Below are 18841 nucleotides of genomic sequence, written 5' to 3'. Positions count from 1 at the left end.
ACAGCAAATTAACTAAGAGCTTTCTATTTTAATTAACGAAAATATCGAGATAACGACAGTTGAATTTTGTTGAACATGCTCTGTAATAGAACTCCAATAAATAAATGCAATGCGATGGTTTGGGTAAGTGATTACTTATTTCTTCTATTAGAGAATAAATATTTTAAATAATGGTTTTAAAAAGAATTGATATGTTTTTTTTCTGACCTATTTTAATAAAATAAAAACACTACAATTTCGGAAAAAATAAATGTTTTTCTTTATTGAATATATTGTTAGGAAAAAAATTATTAAAAATTAAGCTTTTTTTTAAAAAGCTACGAACAGAAAAAATTCTATGGGAAACATAGGAAGCAAGTGGTTACTTATTTCTTCTGTGAGTGAATAAATATTTTAAATAATGGTTTTAAAAATAATTCATATTGTTTTGTGTTTGTGACCCATTTTAATAAAATAAAAACACTACAACTTTGGCAAAATCGAAAAAATAAAAAAAATTCTTTATTGAAGACATTATTAGAAGAAATAATTCCTAAAATTTAAGTTTTTTTTTAAAAAAACTACAAGCAAAAAAAAATTCTATGGGAAACATAGGGAACAAAAGTTTTGAATCACTAATGCAATATTAATTTAAAATAATCTTTCCTTTAGTACGATAAATACGATAAATTTTTATAATTCATAACTTATAACTTAAACTAACGATACAATATTCCTAAAAATGCTTACTAAAGTGGAGTAATTGAATTGAAGTACTGAAGTGGAGTAATTGAAGTGGAGTTATTGTAGTTTTCATCTTTCCCTGATATACAAAACAAATAGGAAATGTAATTTATACGGTTCACATTATCTATAACAAAGGACTTATGCACAATGAAAATTCAAATTAACTCATTTAAATATACTTATGAAAAAGTTGATACATTTTTCAATGAGTCTGGAATACCAATTACTTGTTTATATCGAAAGTTGAACCTTAAACTATAAAAAGAGTCCTTAAGTTTATCGATTAATATGGAAGGACTTATAAGTTGGCGTCCTTGAATATTGTTATACAACCACCGAGGTCTTTCTAAGTGGTAAAAATGAACATTATAATTTGCGTCTTATTTTTAATCTTGGTGAAAACTGGGTCTGTATGAATGTGTATACCCACGAAATTTAATAATGGATACCCATTTTAACGTAAGTTATATTTCAATATAAATTCTAAACATGATAAAATTTGATTCTACTTTCTATTTACCAAAATTTAAGAGCTCGTAATCATTCAATAGTTGTTCTATTGATAAAATGCGTATTCTATTGATAATATTCGTCCAGTAGTTGTTCTACTGATAAAATGTCTATTCTATTGATAATATTCGTCCAATAGTTGTTCCAGTAATTAAATGTCTATTCTATTGATAATATTCATCCAATAGTTGTTCTATTGATCAAATGTCTATTCTATTGATAATATTCGTCCAATAGTTGTTCTATTGATTAAATGTCTATTCTGTTGATAATATTCGTCCAATAGTTGTTCTATTGATTACATGTCTATTCTGTTGATAATATTCGTCCAATAGTTGTTCTATTGATAAAATGCATATTCTATTGATAATATTTGTCCAATAGTTGTTCTATTGATAAAATGTATATTCTATTGATAATATTCGTCCAATAGTTGTACTATTGATTAAATGTCTATTCTATTGATAATATTTGTCCAATAGTTGTTCTATTGATTAAATGTCTATTCTATTGATAATATTCGTCCAATAGTTGTTCTATTGATCTGTATGTCTTGATCAGGGCTTTACTTTCTTGGAAAAGAAATTAAGTTCGCAGTGAAGGGAAACTAATTCATATCTAACTTGTTTTTGGAAGAAATAAAAAAAACTGCCTACTAAGGCTTGGTAAATGTTATAACGAATATACTAAACTGTTTTCTAAGGTGGGAAATACTATTAATAAGTCGTGGTTTTCACAAACATTTATCGTAGCGAAAAAAATTAAATATGAAATGGTTTTTCTATCAATTTACTACCAATACCTATTTTTCCGGGTTACAAACAGCCCTGGTAGTGACACTTTCCTATTGGTAGTCACCTTTTTTTTTTTAAACAACTTATTTTGAATTTAAAACTTGTATTTTTCAGTGTTTTTTACTAATGGATAAAATTATTTGATCAAATACCTACTGTTCTTTTTACCGAAAACTTTTTACCGTTACCGTTTTACCGTCTTTTTACCCTTAAATAATTTATTCATTTTAAACTAGTAAAGAGCCTGTTATAGTAATACTATTCTCTGTCTTATTTTCTGGAGTCTTTTTCAGGAGTCCTTCAAATAATTTTAGAGTGAGTTAATGTTAGCAATTTCGACTAAAATACTAATTTTCTGTTATTTATATTCGTAAAAAGAACACACTCTTAGAATTCCAAAAGTGTCGTACTTTAAATTTTTCGATAATAAAAAAGCATAGTTATAGTTGATTTAGAAACCGGAAGAGTAACATTCTGAAACACAAGAAGAGCAATTAAATTTTAAAACGGAATGTTAACAAAGTCGTTATAAGCTAATAATTTCCATTATTTAACTAAAGTTGTTATAAAAAATTTACACTAGAATGACAAAAACCTGTCAACGACAAAGGATGTCATGTAAATTTCCTTTCATCGTCACATAAATTTTAAATATTTGCAGTCCCTTTTTCAAATCGCAATTCATCATGATTAAACTAAAATAAAACTTAGGTTTTCACGATTCAGGTATTCACGACCATTAATACCAAGAGAAAAATTTTCAAAGTAGAGAGCAAGTCTTTAAAAGTCGCAGGATTGTAAATTGGTGCCCGGGAGTGTCATTGGTTCGTTTAAATTCATTATTATTTAAGTCAAATCAACTGTGACAATTAAAATATAATCTAACCCTATTCACTTATAATTTAACAACTCCTGTTATTAAAATCGATGAATAAAAAGAATCTAAAATGACATTAAAAAATAAACAAATAGATAAATAATTCACCTTTTCGATAATAAAAAAATCTTGATCTTTTAATATGCTAAAGTGTTGTCTTTTAACTACACATGGATATATAACACAGTTTTGAAAATATTTCAGAATTTACACATAAATATCGTGCATTAAATCTTAAAAAATATCCTTCCCATCCCATTGTGAATGCTAGAATGACTTTTTTTTTAATTTTAAAGCCGTTGTTGAACAACCAACCCAATTTTGGGTTTACGACTACTAATGTTCAACTACGTAGCTTTGTAATTGTGAACCTAATCCAGAAGACAAGGGAACTCCTGGATCAAGTATTGGAAGAAATTTGCCTTCGTGGAGTACTTTTTTATGGAACTAGCCAGCATTTGCGTTAATAGGAGAGAAAAACCACGAAAACCTCCCACGGTTAGCCTAACGGCAAGGGGACTCTAATCCATGATCCGTCTACCACTAATGATATTGTACATCAGCACCGTGGTCAGTGAGAGCCGGATGCGAAATTCGTATCGACCAGTCATCGCTGGGATTCGAACCCGGTTCACCTCATTGGAAGGCTAACTCCCAATCCCCTGAGAAATCGCAGCTCTGTAAATGCTGGTTAAGAAAATAGAGATTTAATCCGATTTGATATGATTTATTATATTCGGTAGTCATGAGACTATTTTAGCCAGATGGGCAACTCTGCCACCTCTGAAGTTATCGATATCCTGACACATCCATAAGTTCTATAGTTGGCAACTTTAATGGGATGCTGTTTGTTAAGATGAATCTCTGATAATCATAATGCTCTGGTTAAACTGAGAAATAAAATCTTTTAATTTCGTTAATTCTGTTAAAAAGCCCATTTACTATCTAGATGCTTTACGAGAAGTAGCTTTATCTATTAGTCATTGAGGGTTGGTTTTACTTAATAGCTTCTGCTGGTCTACATCTAAATAAATCATATCACTAGTCTATATCAAGCATTATCAAAATAATATTGTCATCTCATTTTTTCTGTTATTAATGTGATATTTTCGCACACTGACTGATACATTATTTAAGGAGTGCCTGACCTCTGGGGTTATCTTCATTGGAATTAAAATAATTGAAAATAATTGTTAATTTTAAAAACTCAAACACTTGTTAGAAATATTAAGTCTTATTTTTGATTTCATGATGTCTTGTCCATAGCTGCTAAATTTAATTTTTATTTTTAAAACAAAGAGTTTATTTTTAAACTGTGATAGCAAAACTTTTGTTTTTCTGTTTCATTTTTAGATTCGTAAATTTAACTTAGAATAGTTTTAGCTATCATTTCATACGAAAACGCATTTCTAAAGCTTTTCTCCTATTATTAAATAAATCCGTAAAATTGGTATATAACTATTATTTTTTTAAAATTTATTTATCTTTATTTATTTATTTTTCATAAGCATGTTTGTTCTTTTACCCGTTTCTTTGCCGATCACGCTATATACCGAGACGAAATTCTTCCCTGCACTTAGCGTCGAAAAGGCCGATCGAGTGGTAACAGAATGCATATTATCTTTAATTATTTTTGCTGAAACATGATGTTTTCTCAAGACAATAACATATTATTTATTAAAATGAACTTCTATAAAATTTAAAAACTAAAACGGTTGCTAAAATAAGAACATTTGACTTTGATTTTACCTTTATAGATTAGCTGTCTTCCATGAGAGATAAAGTGTAACCACCTATATTCGACCGGTCGTGAACATGTTAGAAACTTATTTCATATAAATTTTTAAGTCCTAGTCCTAGTGTTTTAATTTTACTGGGCACCTGGACTGTGAAGCAGCCCCGCTCCTATCCCATTCATCGTGGAACTTTATCACCATTTTGGTTGAAAATTGAGGTAAACAGGCAGTGGGGCTGCTTTTGTGAATGCTTCAAGCACTTTGCTTGAATAACTAAAGAGGAATCAAAAGTAAAATAAGCAGATTTCTCTAAACTATATTTGTTTAAGGTTGAAATTGTTCAGAGTTGTATCAGCATAAGGAGTTATTTTCAAAAGGGTTGATGTAGTTATTTGTTTTGATAGTTATGATATGTGGCGTCAGGGAGGTGAAATGTGCAGCTATTGGTCTGTAGTTTTTATCTTTTCTATATTTTAAAAGGTTAAGATTACAGGGATTACACTCATCTATAATCTTTTCTTTTAATTTTAGGTGGTAGGAATGATCGCAGAATTTATTCGGATTTTATTGACACTCACCCGACCTTTTTCCGATAAGATTCTATCTTTCTTTTACCATTTAGTCATGGGTCCTACAAAGCCATTACCACCCATTACAAATCCATTATTACTCTGTTCAGCAACGGAACTTGCTGAAAAGATACGAAAGAAACAAGTAAATATTGCTCCGATTTTTTTCTTCTACATTTATTACAGAGTAGGTTAATCTGGTATTTAATATAATCTTATTTTAGAACATAGAGTATTACGTTTTCCTTTATTATTTTTATTACTATTATTTTCCGATATTTATAGATATTTTATACATTCTTTCTAGGGACTGAAAAGAAGTTGGGTAGTTTTCAATTAGCAAAAAGCCGCCAAAATATGCAGACTTTCGGTGGATGTATTTTTTTTAATTTATTTTTTAACACGTAAAAATTGAATTAAAATAAAAATTGAAATTAAATTTAATAAATTGTTGAATTTCCTTTGCTCCTGGCTAAATGAAAAGTACCAAAACTTGTTCAAAGATTCAAGCAAATTTTAAGTTACCTTTGCCAATAAATTTAATCAACCATAAAAAGGAAAACAACGGGACAGTTACCCATTCGGGGTTATTAAATATTAAGCGCTACAAGAAAAAACATTGCTCTCTTTTTCGAGTTATATAGAATTCTCACCTGATTGTGCAATTTTATCTTTTGGAAATCAAATTCGGCCTCCCATATCATGCGATTTAACGCTGTAAGAACTTTCTTTCTTACACTAATTTTTTTTTTCTTCTCTCTCTCAAAACTTCAAAACTCTCTTCTTTTGGTTGTTGTTTTTAATCAACCAAAAAATAAAACTCCTTTATGGTTGTTGTTTATTACATAAAAAAATTTTATGCTCAGAGATGCCAACGGCTCGGATTCGGCAAAATATTTTAATAAACAGTAGAGAACAGCAAAGTAAAAGTTGCACATTTTCGGTTAATTTTGCCAAGTTTTTCAAAAGATGAACACGGCTTAACAGTAACCGAGTGACAAATCACTTATATCTTTGAATTATTTAGAAGTAGTGTTGAGTAAAATCCCTATAAATCGAATTCAAACCAAGAATCATGCATTAAAAGACTACCACTCGAAAATATTTATCCTCTATCCTGAGCAAGTTGGTATCACTGTATACTATATATTCTAAATGATTTAATGTTTATATAAGTTTAGATAGCATGAAATATTTTGGAGTGATAGCAATGCATGCAAAGAGTTAAACAATCCAAAAACAAGAAGATCTTTAAATTATTCGGTTTATTCATAATTGCAGGTTAAATGTGAAGACGTAATGAAGGCTTATGTAGAGAGATCAAAAGAAGTGCATCCAGTTATTAATGCGGCCTGTGATGAGAGATACGAAGATGCATTGGAAGACGCCAGAGCAGTAGATCGATTTCTGAACAGCAGTAATAAATCTGTTGATGAGATTGAAAAAGATACGCCACTTCTTGGAGTTCCTTTCACATGTAAAGAAGCTATTGGAGTAAAAGGTAAATGGTATTTTTAATCTCTCTTTTGAAGTGGAAACACTTCTATACTAAACATCAAAACTGTTGGCACAATTTGTAAGATCGTTCTTGAAACTCTTAGAAATGGCGTCTTTTTTATTCTTGCAAAATTTGCGTCGAGCATTATGAACGTGCGAAGTTAAAAGCTGCTTTTCGTTTTTAATACCACCATAATCAAAAAAGCATTCTAATATATATGTTACCGGCAAAGTATGAAATGCCGGCATTGTATAGAATACCTAGGCATTGTATAGAATGCCGGACGTTTTTAAGCAAAGTATGAAATGTGAGAATTATTACATACTTTCCCAAGGCATTCTATAGAATTCCAAATGCTATTTAGGCAAAGTATGAAATGAACGTCCTGATGAGGTTACTATGTAAATGTGTGAATGATCGAAATCGTCGGTTATTGACTTTCACCGGTGAATGTAGACAATCACATAGTCGCTTTGGTGAATGTAGACAATCACATAGTCGCTTTGGTGAATGTCGGAAATATTTATTACATCCGATTTGATATTAATTTATTCGTGGATATAAATACATTTATTCGATATTTTAATCCTTACTGACGACAGATTAGAAGAAACATCAGTGTTTGGAGTATTGGGCAAATGTACACCGGGAAATGACCCTTGACCTTAAAAAAACATCAGTGTAGGGTATACCGGGCAAATGTATACCAGGCAATGGACCTTAAAAAAACATCAGTGTAGGGTATACCGGGCAATGGCACTTGACCTTAAAAAAACATCAGTGTAAGGTATACCGGGCAAATGTAATTAAGTGTAAAATGTGAATAAATGTAATTATTTCCACGAATAAATTAATATCGAATCAGATGACGTTTTGAATTTGTCATTTTTGAATGACATTTTGACGAATCGGAGATGTATTTTATACTTTGCCGGTTTCTCATTTGGCATTCTATAGAATGCCAAATGAGCAATGTGTGAAATATAAATCATTTCATACTTCGCCGGCTAATTTTAGGCATTCTATGCAATGCCGCATTTCATACTTTGCCGGTAACATATATATTTCAATCCTATAAACTGATCAAAATTACAGGTATTAAAGCTTAAAAGAAGTTACTGACTTCTTATTTCGATCGATCCAAATTTTGCATGAGTAAAGGGGCATCATTTTTGAAAGCTTCCAGCGCGATTTTTCAATTTGTACTTACAGTTTTCCAATCTAAAACTTTCCGAAACAATTGCAAGCCAAACGAAAGTCTCTTTACATTGAGTTAGTGTATGAATGTTGCCATAATTTTGTTCAAATATATAGCTTGAGCGTTGTTTTGAATAATATCCCTTTGAATACTGGTTTCCTCCACCAATTACAAAAGTTTTTATATTTTCCATCTTGTCGGCCTTAGTAGTGATTCATTAGATGTAATTTTTCTTCTTATTCTCTTAAATATTAATTCATGATCCATATCTTGTACCGTATAATAAAGGGGTTTCGAGATACTTGTTCTTTTTATTAATTATCTCTTTTAAATTGTAATATAGATTACTGAGAATTTTACAACATATTCCTGCACAGTTCTTTCTTAATGTGGTACGTAAAACTTTATTTCAAATGGAGAAAAAAAATTGTGTCCCAAAGTCCCCATATTGACTTTGTGACACCTAATTTGACTCCTTAAAGTAAACAAAAGCATTATTTTACTTATAATAACAAGACAATTACATAATAACATAAACATAATCTATTTCCAGGTATGGTCCAGACATGCGGTATAGTACTTGCAAAAGACCACATAGCTGAAGAAGATTCTGCTGTCGCTGCATTGTACAGGAAAGCTGGAGCCATCCCAGTGACGGTAACAAATGTGCCAGAAATTTGTATGTGGTGGGAAAGTGCAAATCTCATCTTTGGTATGGTGAAAAATCCATATGATAGTGCAAGAACAGTTGGTGGTAGTTCTGGTAATGCTAAAATGTTACATTTTTGAACAGAAGGAAAAAAATATGAAATTTAAACATGTTGACTGATGTTACTCATTAAATTTTTTTTTATTGTAGGTGGAGAAGGAGCTATAATCACTTCGGGTGCGGCAGTAATAGGAATCGGAAATGATGTAGCAGGCAGTATCAGAATCCCGGCTTCTTTCTGTGGAATTTATGGCCATAAACCTAGTAAAAGTATGTTTTTCATGCAATAATCGCACCAATCTATAAAAAAATTTTAAAAAGTGCAAACTTACTAATTCATTTTAACTAACCAACATTTTTTTAAAAAATTTAATTCAAGACTAATAAATAACTCATATTTAGATTTCACTTTTAACCAAAATTGGTTCTTTTTTTTTCTCTAGTAATGTTATTCTAAACTATTTCAGAGATTTAGATTTATTTATAAAAATAAACTCTATTTTCTCATTGCCTAAAATTAAAATGATTTTTGAGATCATTTATTTATTTATTTTTTATGAGATTTTCAAAAGTTAACATACTGTAAAGAATTGGCCATTAATTTGAACTCATATGCTTATAAATAACTGAATTTATAAATTCTGCATTCATACAAGTAAACTCGATGAGCAGCTATCAAATGAGCAAATGCAGTAACGCACAGAAAAAAAATAGCTCTCAGCATCGGCCTCTCTACTTCAACTCATGCTAACCTTTATTTTTACCAATAAATATAATTAATACAAAAAAGCCCTGTATTTATTTATTTATTTATTTATTTGGCTTTTCTTCTGGAGTTATTATCAGATAGTGGCGCAATGCATAGGTGGGAAAATACCTTCCTATCGACATTTAAAAATTAATAAAGTTGACTGGAAATATACTTCCAACACAATTATAAAGGATTATTTTACAAATAACAATGATTTCAGTTGTAGAACTGAATATTAATAAATTTTAATAATTTTATAATTTAATAGTTTAAAAATCTCGTTTCATCCAAAAAAAATAGACTCATAATGTCGTAATTTTCATACCATATTTTATTTTTAATAGGACGCTACGATCACTGCTTTCATAAAATACAATAAAATGAATGAATATGAAATATAGCAATACAAAAGTCCTTTGGGGAATGCTTTAGGAACCGAGTCCTTGTTTTGATATTTGAGCTGGGCACCTGGGCCCCTCAGCGACCCCTATCCCACCCATCATGTTTCTTTATATTTGTGGTAGAACTTTAAGGTGAGCAGCCTATTTGGTGGCTGTTATTTAGGGACCCAGTTGCATTAGGACCCCAATTAGTCCGCTAGTCCTCCAAAATTATTAATAAGTGGTCAAAAATTCTGAATTATAGAATGTACTTTTAAATTTTAAAAATTTATCATGAAACGTTTTTGATTACAACAATGATTTGATAACGAAAATACGTATATAGAAGATGATGATGTTTCAGAAAGATGAAACATATTTAAATTTAATCGGTTGTAAAATCAATGATATTCCCTTTGGCTTTGATCTTCGCTATTGTTTGAATATTTTTGACTGATAATTGGGGAACTTCGTCAGTAGAGAAAATGTAATTGTGAAATCAGGCAAATTCCCACTAGCTTTGAATATTAGTTTACTATTACTTGAATAATTTTGACCGGTAATTGAGACGCTTTTTCCGGTCAGGAGGATAGCAAAATTCGTGAAACTTTCCTTAACTTTGATGATTAGTTTACAACTGTTGCAGGCGGACAACTGAGAGCTTTGTCAGGAAAAAAAATATGATAACAAAATCAAAGAAATTTTCCCTAACTTTGATGATTAGTTTACTACTGCTTGAATATTACAGGGGGACAACTGAGAACTTTGTGAGGAGGGAAAATATAGTAGCAAAATTAGAGAAATGTTTCCTAACTTTGATGATTAGTTTACTACTGCTTGAATATTGCAGGGGGACAACTGAGAACTTTGAGAGGAGGGAAAATATAGTAGCAAAATTAGAGAAATGTTTCCTAACTTTGATGATTAGTTTACTACTGCTTGAATATTTCTGGCGGGCTACTGAGAGCTTTGTCAGGAGGAAAAATATGGCAACAAAATCAGATAAATTTCCCCTAACTTTGATAATTAATTTATTACTGCTTGAATATTTCTGGCAGGCTACTGAGAGCTTTGTCAGGAGGAAAAATATGGTAGCAAAATAAGAGAAATTTTCCATAGCTTTGATGATTAGTTTACTATTGCTTTAATATTTCTGGCGGACTAATGAGAGTTTTGTCAAAAGTGAGAATGTGGTAAGCAAAATCAGGTAACTTTTAATTAACTTTAATTATTAGTTTACTAATTCTTGAATTTTTCTGACAGACTACTGAGAGCTTTGTCAATTCCTCTGGTGGGGTCAAGAGGAAAAATATTAAGTTCATAGTATCAAAAATTTTGCTTTTAGTATAATTACGGTTTTAGGTTTGAATGTACACTGTAAAAAAATTATTTTAAACTAGGCAATGGCAAATAAAATAGATTGAAGCATTGTTAGATCATAATACTTAAGTATGACAACATAATTTAATTTCTGAATTCCATAGCATGTCAGATTGAATTCCATAGCATGTCATTACAGAACCCTCCCTCGAAGAATAGAAGAACTGAATAGTGGAACTAAATTCAAATTAACCATTTGCGAAGCAGCAAATTTTGGTTGCAACTTTTACCCAGGCAACAGAATAGCAGCTGTGATCTCCAGCAGTGAAATTACTGACGAGGCATAATTTACTTCTTTGATGCTTAAATAATAATTATAGCTTTAGAAGCAAATAGTTTTGCATTTCTTGAGGTTTGTAACATTTTGAGACATGTGTTGCAACACAGGCAACGCTGAAACCATCTCAAAGGGTTAATTATTATTATGTTAGTTTGATTGTCACTTCCCTACCACTTGAAAAAATCATATTTGAATAGAGAAAAAGTTGACAGATACGTGGTTGTGACAAATCTCTTTCGAATGTTCAGAAATTCCAACTGTCTTAAGTGTTTAATTTTTTAGACAACTAATACTCAGTGTTAACCTTATGCTGTATAAATCATTGGATTTTTATTATAATTAATTTTTATCATAAAGATCAGGATAATATAAAACAAGGTAGATGCTTAGAAAATCATTCTGTCTTATAAAAAAAAGGTATTAAATCTTTAAAATATTTTATTAATCGCGTTTAGTGACAAAATTGCATTTTTTGTCTTTTACAGTGCTTATTTCAAATTATGGGAGTTTCCCTTGTGAACCAGAGGTAGAAGATGAAGTAACAGATTTTATATGCACCGGTCCAATGTGCAGATATGTACAAGATCTTCCTCTAACAACTCGAATTCTTTCAGGAAATGATAAAAGAATTCCTTGGGATTCCAAGGTAAGAAACCATTTATTTCACAAGAAATTAATGCGTGATATACTAAGTTATTTATACCTGAAGAAAAACATTTTTGTAAACAATAGAAAATAAATAAAACAACAACTTCAAAGTATTTTTCAACTTTCTCCTAAACACAGTCAGTAATGTCTCATGTTTTATTTAGATTTTAAAAATGCAATCTAACCTGACGACAACATTTTTTTTTTAATTAAAACTATTTTAAGTCATCCTTTTCTTCAAAAGTTTTATGTGAGACAGCTGCCATCTAGCATCCAGTTCATACTGTAGCTCAAGGAAAAACAAATCATGGTCAACTGGTAATTTGGAGTTTTTGTGGTCATTTATTAAATATTTTTATTTTACCTATTGAGACCGTTTGAAAACTAAACAAAGTAATTTAGCAAGAAAAAAAATTAAGCACTATTAAAAATACTAATTATTTATTCTCCTCAGATTGAACTCCAAAAATGGTAAGAGTAACTTCAAAATCTTTACTAGAAACCCTTTTTTATTACAAATATGGATTCTCCATAAAAATAAAAAAAAACAACAACAACAAAAAATAGCGAAAATCATCCTTACAGTTTTTTGCACTTTGGTTAACAGATGGCGCAGCAATAAGAAATTAAAAATATAGATAGAACGAAATAAAGGACAAGTAGATATAAAAATACAAATAATCGTGTCTTTTTTTTAAAGCCTATGGTACCTATGGTCTCCTAGTTTTACTTAATTACTATTGAGAACTTGTTGAGTTGTAATGACATTTGATTTTTTCTTAATTCTTTGAAAATTATTAAAACTTTGAACTTTAAACGAAAAATAATTTTTCAACAACAAACATAATTGTTTTGATTAAGCAGCAGCTTATATACAATTCTTTACTTTCAGGTAAATTTCTGTGACATTAAACTGTATTACCTAGAAGATATTCCGGGATTGCTAAATAAATCCATGCCTGTGATGAAAGAAAGAATGAAAATGGTTTGTATTCTGATACAATAAATATTCAATTATGACAATTCATTAACTTACTTTTGGGATTAACCTTCTTATTTCGTCGTTGAACAGTCGACCCAATATTTTGGGTTTTCGACTACTAATGTTCAACTCCGTAGCCGTGTAATTTTGAACCCAATCCAGAAGACAAGGACAACCAAGAAGACTCCTAGATCAAGTACTGGGGGAAAGTTTGCCTTCGTGGAGAACTTTTTGATGGAACTAAACAGCATTTGCGTTAGCTGAAATTTTCCAAAATTATAATAATGTATTTTTGACTTTTTGATTATGAACAAACAAGCTATTTCTATTCAAGAAGAACTGTGCCAAATATAACATCAGTCGTCGTCAAAGTAAAAACATTCTTTCCTTTCATTCTCAGTAGTAAACTGAAAAAAATATACTGGAAAAAGTAGCTCATCGGTTATCGCAGTACTGAGTTTAGTTTGTATATGTTTTGCATAAACAATCGTTTTTTTTTTAATTCTCATCTGCGTTACACAACATTTTATAAATCTGTAAATTTTATACAAATTGAATTCAAATATTTAGAGAGAAAGTTGAAATAAATCAATCCAACCTATTCTTTAAATTTAAAGTTGTTTAATGGATACACTGTTATGAAAATTGTAAGCAATTTATAAATATTATACCTTCATTTATATCTAAGTACGCAACTTTTTAATTTGCAAAGTGTATACGTAATTAGCAAAATGTATAACACGTATTTCAAATGTTCGCGTCAAAGTGATCGAAATTATGGTATTTTAATTTTTTTATTTTAATATTTAATTTGCCAAAGCAGAGCTTTCTGAGATTTTCGCCTACTATTTTTTTGCAAACACTTGAAGCTTTATCCACTATGAAAACAATTCAAAGACTGCCAAGTCGCACCTTCATCTACTGATGCTTGCAAAATTTCTAAATCACATTATTCACGAGAAATCTCAATTTTTCATAACCGTCTCTTAGTTAATTATATTGTAATTTGTTCCATTTTATTTTGCAGGCACTGAAGCACTTTGAAACATGTTATAGTGTGAAACCTATAAAGTTGCAAATGAAGGAGCTAAAGTATGCCTTTCCTATTTGGGAACGCAAACTTCTGGAAAGGGGTTGCCCCTCCTTCAAGGGTTACTTAGCGGGAGAGAGTGGTAAAGTCAATTTATGGTGGGAATTTGCAAAAAGCTGCTTTCGACAGTGCAAGCATACCTTACCCGTTCTATATTGTGCCATGGTTGAAAGAAGAAACAAAGACAATTTTTACTACAGATGCTTAAAGGCCTACCAAGGAATTGAACGCAAATTTCAAGAAATATTTGAAGAAGATGCCATTTTATTGTTGCCTACGCACCCGGAACCCCCACCCCATTATCTCATGACTATTCCTAAGTATCCAAACATTGCCTATACTTGTATCTTCAATATCCTAGGATATCCAGGATCACAGATACCAACTGGAATGTATGATGGAGTACCCGTTGGTATTCAGGCAATTAGTGGACATTATAAGGATCATTTAACACTAGCTACAGCTCTGGAATTAGATAAAGTCTTTGGTGGTTGGAAAAGCCCCTGTTCAATAAATACTTCTGAAGATCCCACAAAAAATGGAAAATGAACTTATTTAATCAAACTTCAAAAAAACCTGGAACACCCATCTACTTATATCCTGACTATCCTAAATATCCAAACAACACCTATACTTGTACTTTCAATGTATTCTTGGATATCTAGGATCTCAAGGAATGTATGATAGAGAGCCCATTTGTATCTACGCAATCAGTGGACTTTATAAAAATCATTTAACGTTTACTACTGCTCTGGAATTAGACAGGATTTTCGGTAACTTGAAAAGTTTTTGTTCAATAATTACTTCTATAGATTCCCCAAAAATGAAAAATGAGCATATTATAGTCAATATAACTTTAAAAATAGTTAACACGAGTTCATTTGCTTTAATTGACGATAATAATTTATTTTATAAGTTTTTGCAAACTCTTTGAAAAGTTTGAAAGATAAACAGAGCATCATCCATCATCAACAATCAATTGAACATCATTGTATAAATATATACTCATGCTAAAGTTTTGCTAACTATGCTTAGAGGACGAAGTTTAAAGTTTCAGTTCGTTTTTTCAAGAATAACAATTTTAAGAAATTTTATTTTTGGTGCAAATAAGCAATTTTTTACAATTAATATACATATAATGCAAACTCTATGTTGATATTTATGTGAAAATCTAGTTATGATTAATTTTTTATTAAAATTAGTACTTATGCAATGGTTTTTATTCAAAGAACTTTTCAGATTAAATTAGTTGGTACAGGTTTTATACCGAAGCAAATTGTACTATTTCAAAGTTTTAATTATCTCTGAAAGTATGCTAAGAGTTCCGATGTAAACAATTTTCTTTTAATGTTGCTTTAAGAGAATATTCTGTTTTAAAAAAATCAATATAGAAGTGCTTAATAGTTTTGTCCATTTCCTGTATGTTTCAGCAAAACCAGAAAAGCAACAGGTACATAGACAAACATAATTAAACAGCAATAGTTGTGTTTTTCTGAGACTAATTAGGTAGAACAACGTCGCCTACAACAGGCAGACAGTCATGCGTTCACAAGTCTACTTATAAAGTGTGTCAAATTCCCACACCTACAGAGGAAATGACAGAAAAAGGGAAATAAAACAATAATGAGTTGTCACGTTTCGAAAAAGTATTTACTGATTTTGTAAAGTTTTGTGCTAAATGGGGAAGAGCATAGTGGGCGAAGCAAGTAAGTGACATTTTCAGGGATACTTATGAATCGGGAAACATAATATTAAGTGACTGCATAAAAATATAAATACGTTTAATGTAACAGAATTGTTTCTGCTTTTACTTTAATTCTTAGCATAACTAATATATATTCTATTAGTTTTGAATGGGACATACATTAGTTTTCAGTTTTGACGAAATAATACATTAGTTTTGAGTATTCTTGTATAATTTTTATTTCAAATTAGATAGAGGCAAATAAAATAGGGTGCAGATGTATAAACCCTGCCTATTAATAAAGATTCATAAAGTACTTCGGGTACCACTTATTTTCTACTTACCCTGATTTTGGCCAATTTGGAAATGTGACTTACCTGGTTATTCTAAGTTCTTCAATTATTAAACCAATAGTTGATTAAACCAATTATTAAACCAATAATTGATAAAACCTAAACCAATTTCATTTAAGGCTTTAGAATAGGTACGCACAATTTTAATATTCTTGATGATAATAACACACTATTACTGTATATATTATTGACGAAAAACATTTTAATAATTTTGTATCAATTTGCATTTTATATACAAGGTATTCTGTAATAACCGATCTTAACAAATATTTTTAGAATGCTTGCCGAATATGAAGTAAAAAATTATGCTGATAAAAGAACACAAATTAATATTTTAGGGTGAAAAATCAATATTGCTTGATGAATGTTCCAAGTAACTAATGAGGAATGTGAGACTGAACGTATCAAAGCATGTTTGATTGTCTGAGGAAATATAAAGAAGTCGAAAAACAAGATTATTTCAAACACCCACAAGTTTCATTATATAATCAAACTAGTTTTGGTATTTTTCATACCACCTTCCTCTCTTGTGATTCGACAGATTTAGATAGTGTTTTTATTTCTGGCTTGAGTCTATTCTTGAACTAGCAACCTCCAAATGTGTGTACTTTTTTAACTTTATTTTTGTCAAAATTACAAAAAAATACACAGTGAGAGAGGTGATAGTGGAACCCTGTATAAAACAAAATTGTATTTGTTTCTACACAAGTTCTTTTTTCATTTCAGGTTTTTGCAAAATAGTTTTTTTCGGTGGTATTAAATGAAAGCATTTTTTTTTTTTTAAAAAATGCAATTTTGATAAAACTTTTATTAGACATAAGAACATAATTTAGACTAGAACTAAGATTCATATATAAATATGGGCATCAGAGACCAGGAAACGGCCTATATCTCATTAATCTTAAAATAGAACACGATTTAGAATCTATCTAATATTTTATGTAATTGTTTAAAATTTTTCTTTGTAGTGATGGAGATAATTCTTTCAATTCTAATCTAGTAAAATATTAATGCATAATTTTTGCTACCAATGTAAAGAATATTTTCTGAAACTAAAATAACAGTAAGTAGTTTGAGCTTACGTTAAAATCAGCAAATATATTGTATTAGTATGGAAAGTACATTTAACTTTTATGTTATAGTAACACGCAATGTCATCTTTTATGTCATAATTTATTGATAAACAAGAAAATGAGAATAAAACTGTTAATCACTTAGGTGTTTTCTACTTTCATTTTCAATTATATAAATAAAAATATCTTTCCACATATGCTTATTTAAATTTAGTTCATATTTTGAAAAATGCTCTGTTTTTTGTGTTTTTGCACACTATTTATGTCAGTTAAATTCTTATCTTGCAAATAGTGTACTGTGTACTCGATTTTTCAATTATTTTTTATAGAATTTCATTTAAATACAGTCTTGTTCAAAAATTAAATCAGCATTCATTAGTAATTTCAAAATTCGTAATACTGCAGAAAACGTTTTTGACGTACTTATTAATTTTGTTAAATGTTCCTTTTTTAATATTAATTGAATTAAATCTGAAATATACATTTTCTTAACTTGAATATATGTTACTTTGAAGAAATACTTTACTTGAAGAGTTCCTTGAAGAAAATATACTTATCTTCCAAATCCATATAAATATTTCATCGGACATCTGTAATTGATGCATCGCTAAGAATAATGCGACGCATTTTATTACAAAGTATTTACATTCTTGAAGAAAAAGTTTTTGTTTTTAATCCCATGTCTTTCTGTGGTAATACTAACCATTATCCGGCTCGTAAGCCAATGAAATGATGTAGGAGAAAATAAAAGCGGTGTAAGAATTAGCCCTTATAGAGTAAACTTAATACTTAACCTTATATAATAAACTTAAAAACAATATAGAATTATTGAGATGGTCACTATCAATATCACTCTGGTTACACAGAAGACATACAAAAAATTCCGGATCAAATTACTGTAAAAGTGCCGGCACTCAGGTTGCAGTACTTTTTAGAGCAACATATTACGGTCATTTTTACAAAAACAGGTTACGGAACAAAGAATCTGATATAGCGTAATTTTTATAGTAATAATTGCAAAAATTTAATACTGTACAGTGTAATATTTTACGGTAAAAAAAACTGATTTTGCAGTAAAATCAATTTTACGGATGATGAAGAACAAAATGCCAGTACTTAATACTATAATTTGATCTGGAATTTTTTGCAGTATGCACATGAATCTTTGGTGAGCTGGTATAAGCTTTTTATAATTACCAATGTGCAATTGCCATACAAGGCAAACAATTTTAAAAGACCGAGGCAAGGAACTGTGGGGTTTATTCTTTTGAAGAGCAGAATATTTCAACTTTTATCGACCACTGAATAATTTGCTGTGTTACTTGACTTACTAGATAATTAACTAGACTAGTTAATAAAATGCTTGGTTATTTTTTGTGGCATTTTTATAAGCAACTATTCAAATCTTTTTGAACTAAAATCTTTTTTGGCGAAATTCATTATGGATGTAGGTCAAAGTGGCCGCATTTCACAAAGAATGATGAAATAAACGGCGCTTTTAATAAATAAAGAGACGCAAACATATTAGTTTTTAGCAACATCATTAAAAGTTTATTAATTTTAAAAAAACGCGCGCAACGAAAACGACAGATCTTATTTTATT

The 18841-nt window shown here is 29.9% G+C and overlaps 1 protein-coding gene across 2 annotated transcripts; it reads left to right on the top strand.

Moving 5' to 3' along the window:
- LOC107438920 (fatty-acid amide hydrolase 2) lies at positions 1–17382 on the top strand. Of its 2 annotated transcripts, none has more exons than XM_043046561.2 (8): positions 1–123; positions 5175–5357; positions 6494–6713; positions 8462–8671; positions 8768–8887; positions 11894–12054; positions 12949–13041; positions 14066–15341. In XM_043046561.2, the coding sequence occupies exons 1-8, from the start codon at positions 76–78 to the stop codon at positions 14675–14677; spliced, it is 1647 nt and encodes a 548-aa protein (XP_042902495.1). In that variant the 5' UTR covers positions 1–75; the 3' UTR covers positions 14678–15341. The 2 variants fall into 2 exon arrangements, with proteins under 2 accessions (XP_042902495.1, XP_042902496.1); XM_043046562.2 differs by lacking the exon at positions 1–123 and adding an exon at positions 1055–1185 and having other exon boundaries at positions 14066–17382.
- Positions 17383–18841: the final 1459 nt, after the last annotated feature.

This window comes from Parasteatoda tepidariorum, chromosome 9 (assembly GCF_043381705.1).
Source record: "Parasteatoda tepidariorum isolate YZ-2023 chromosome 9, CAS_Ptep_4.0, whole genome shotgun sequence".
NCBI lineage: Eukaryota > Metazoa > Arthropoda > Arachnida > Araneae > Theridiidae > Parasteatoda > Parasteatoda tepidariorum.
The sequence above is the reverse complement of the archived record's forward strand: the minus strand, read 5'-3'. Positions and strand labels throughout refer to the sequence as shown.

What these genes read in the sequence shown, in the direction of transcription:
- LOC107438920 (XM_043046561.2), top strand. Translation starts at nt 76, where the DNA reads ATGCTCTGTAATAGAACTCCAATAAATAAATGCAATGCGATGGTTTGG. An exon ending in AAAAGATACGAAAGAAACAA is followed by an intron (nt 5,358 to 6,493) that starts GTAAATATTGCT and finishes TCATAATTGCAG; the next exon opens with GTTAAATGTGAAGACGTAAT. An exon ending in AGAAGCTATTGGAGTAAAAG is followed by an intron (nt 6,714 to 8,461) that starts GTAAATGGTATT and finishes ATCTATTTCCAG; the next exon opens with GTATGGTCCAGACATGCGGT.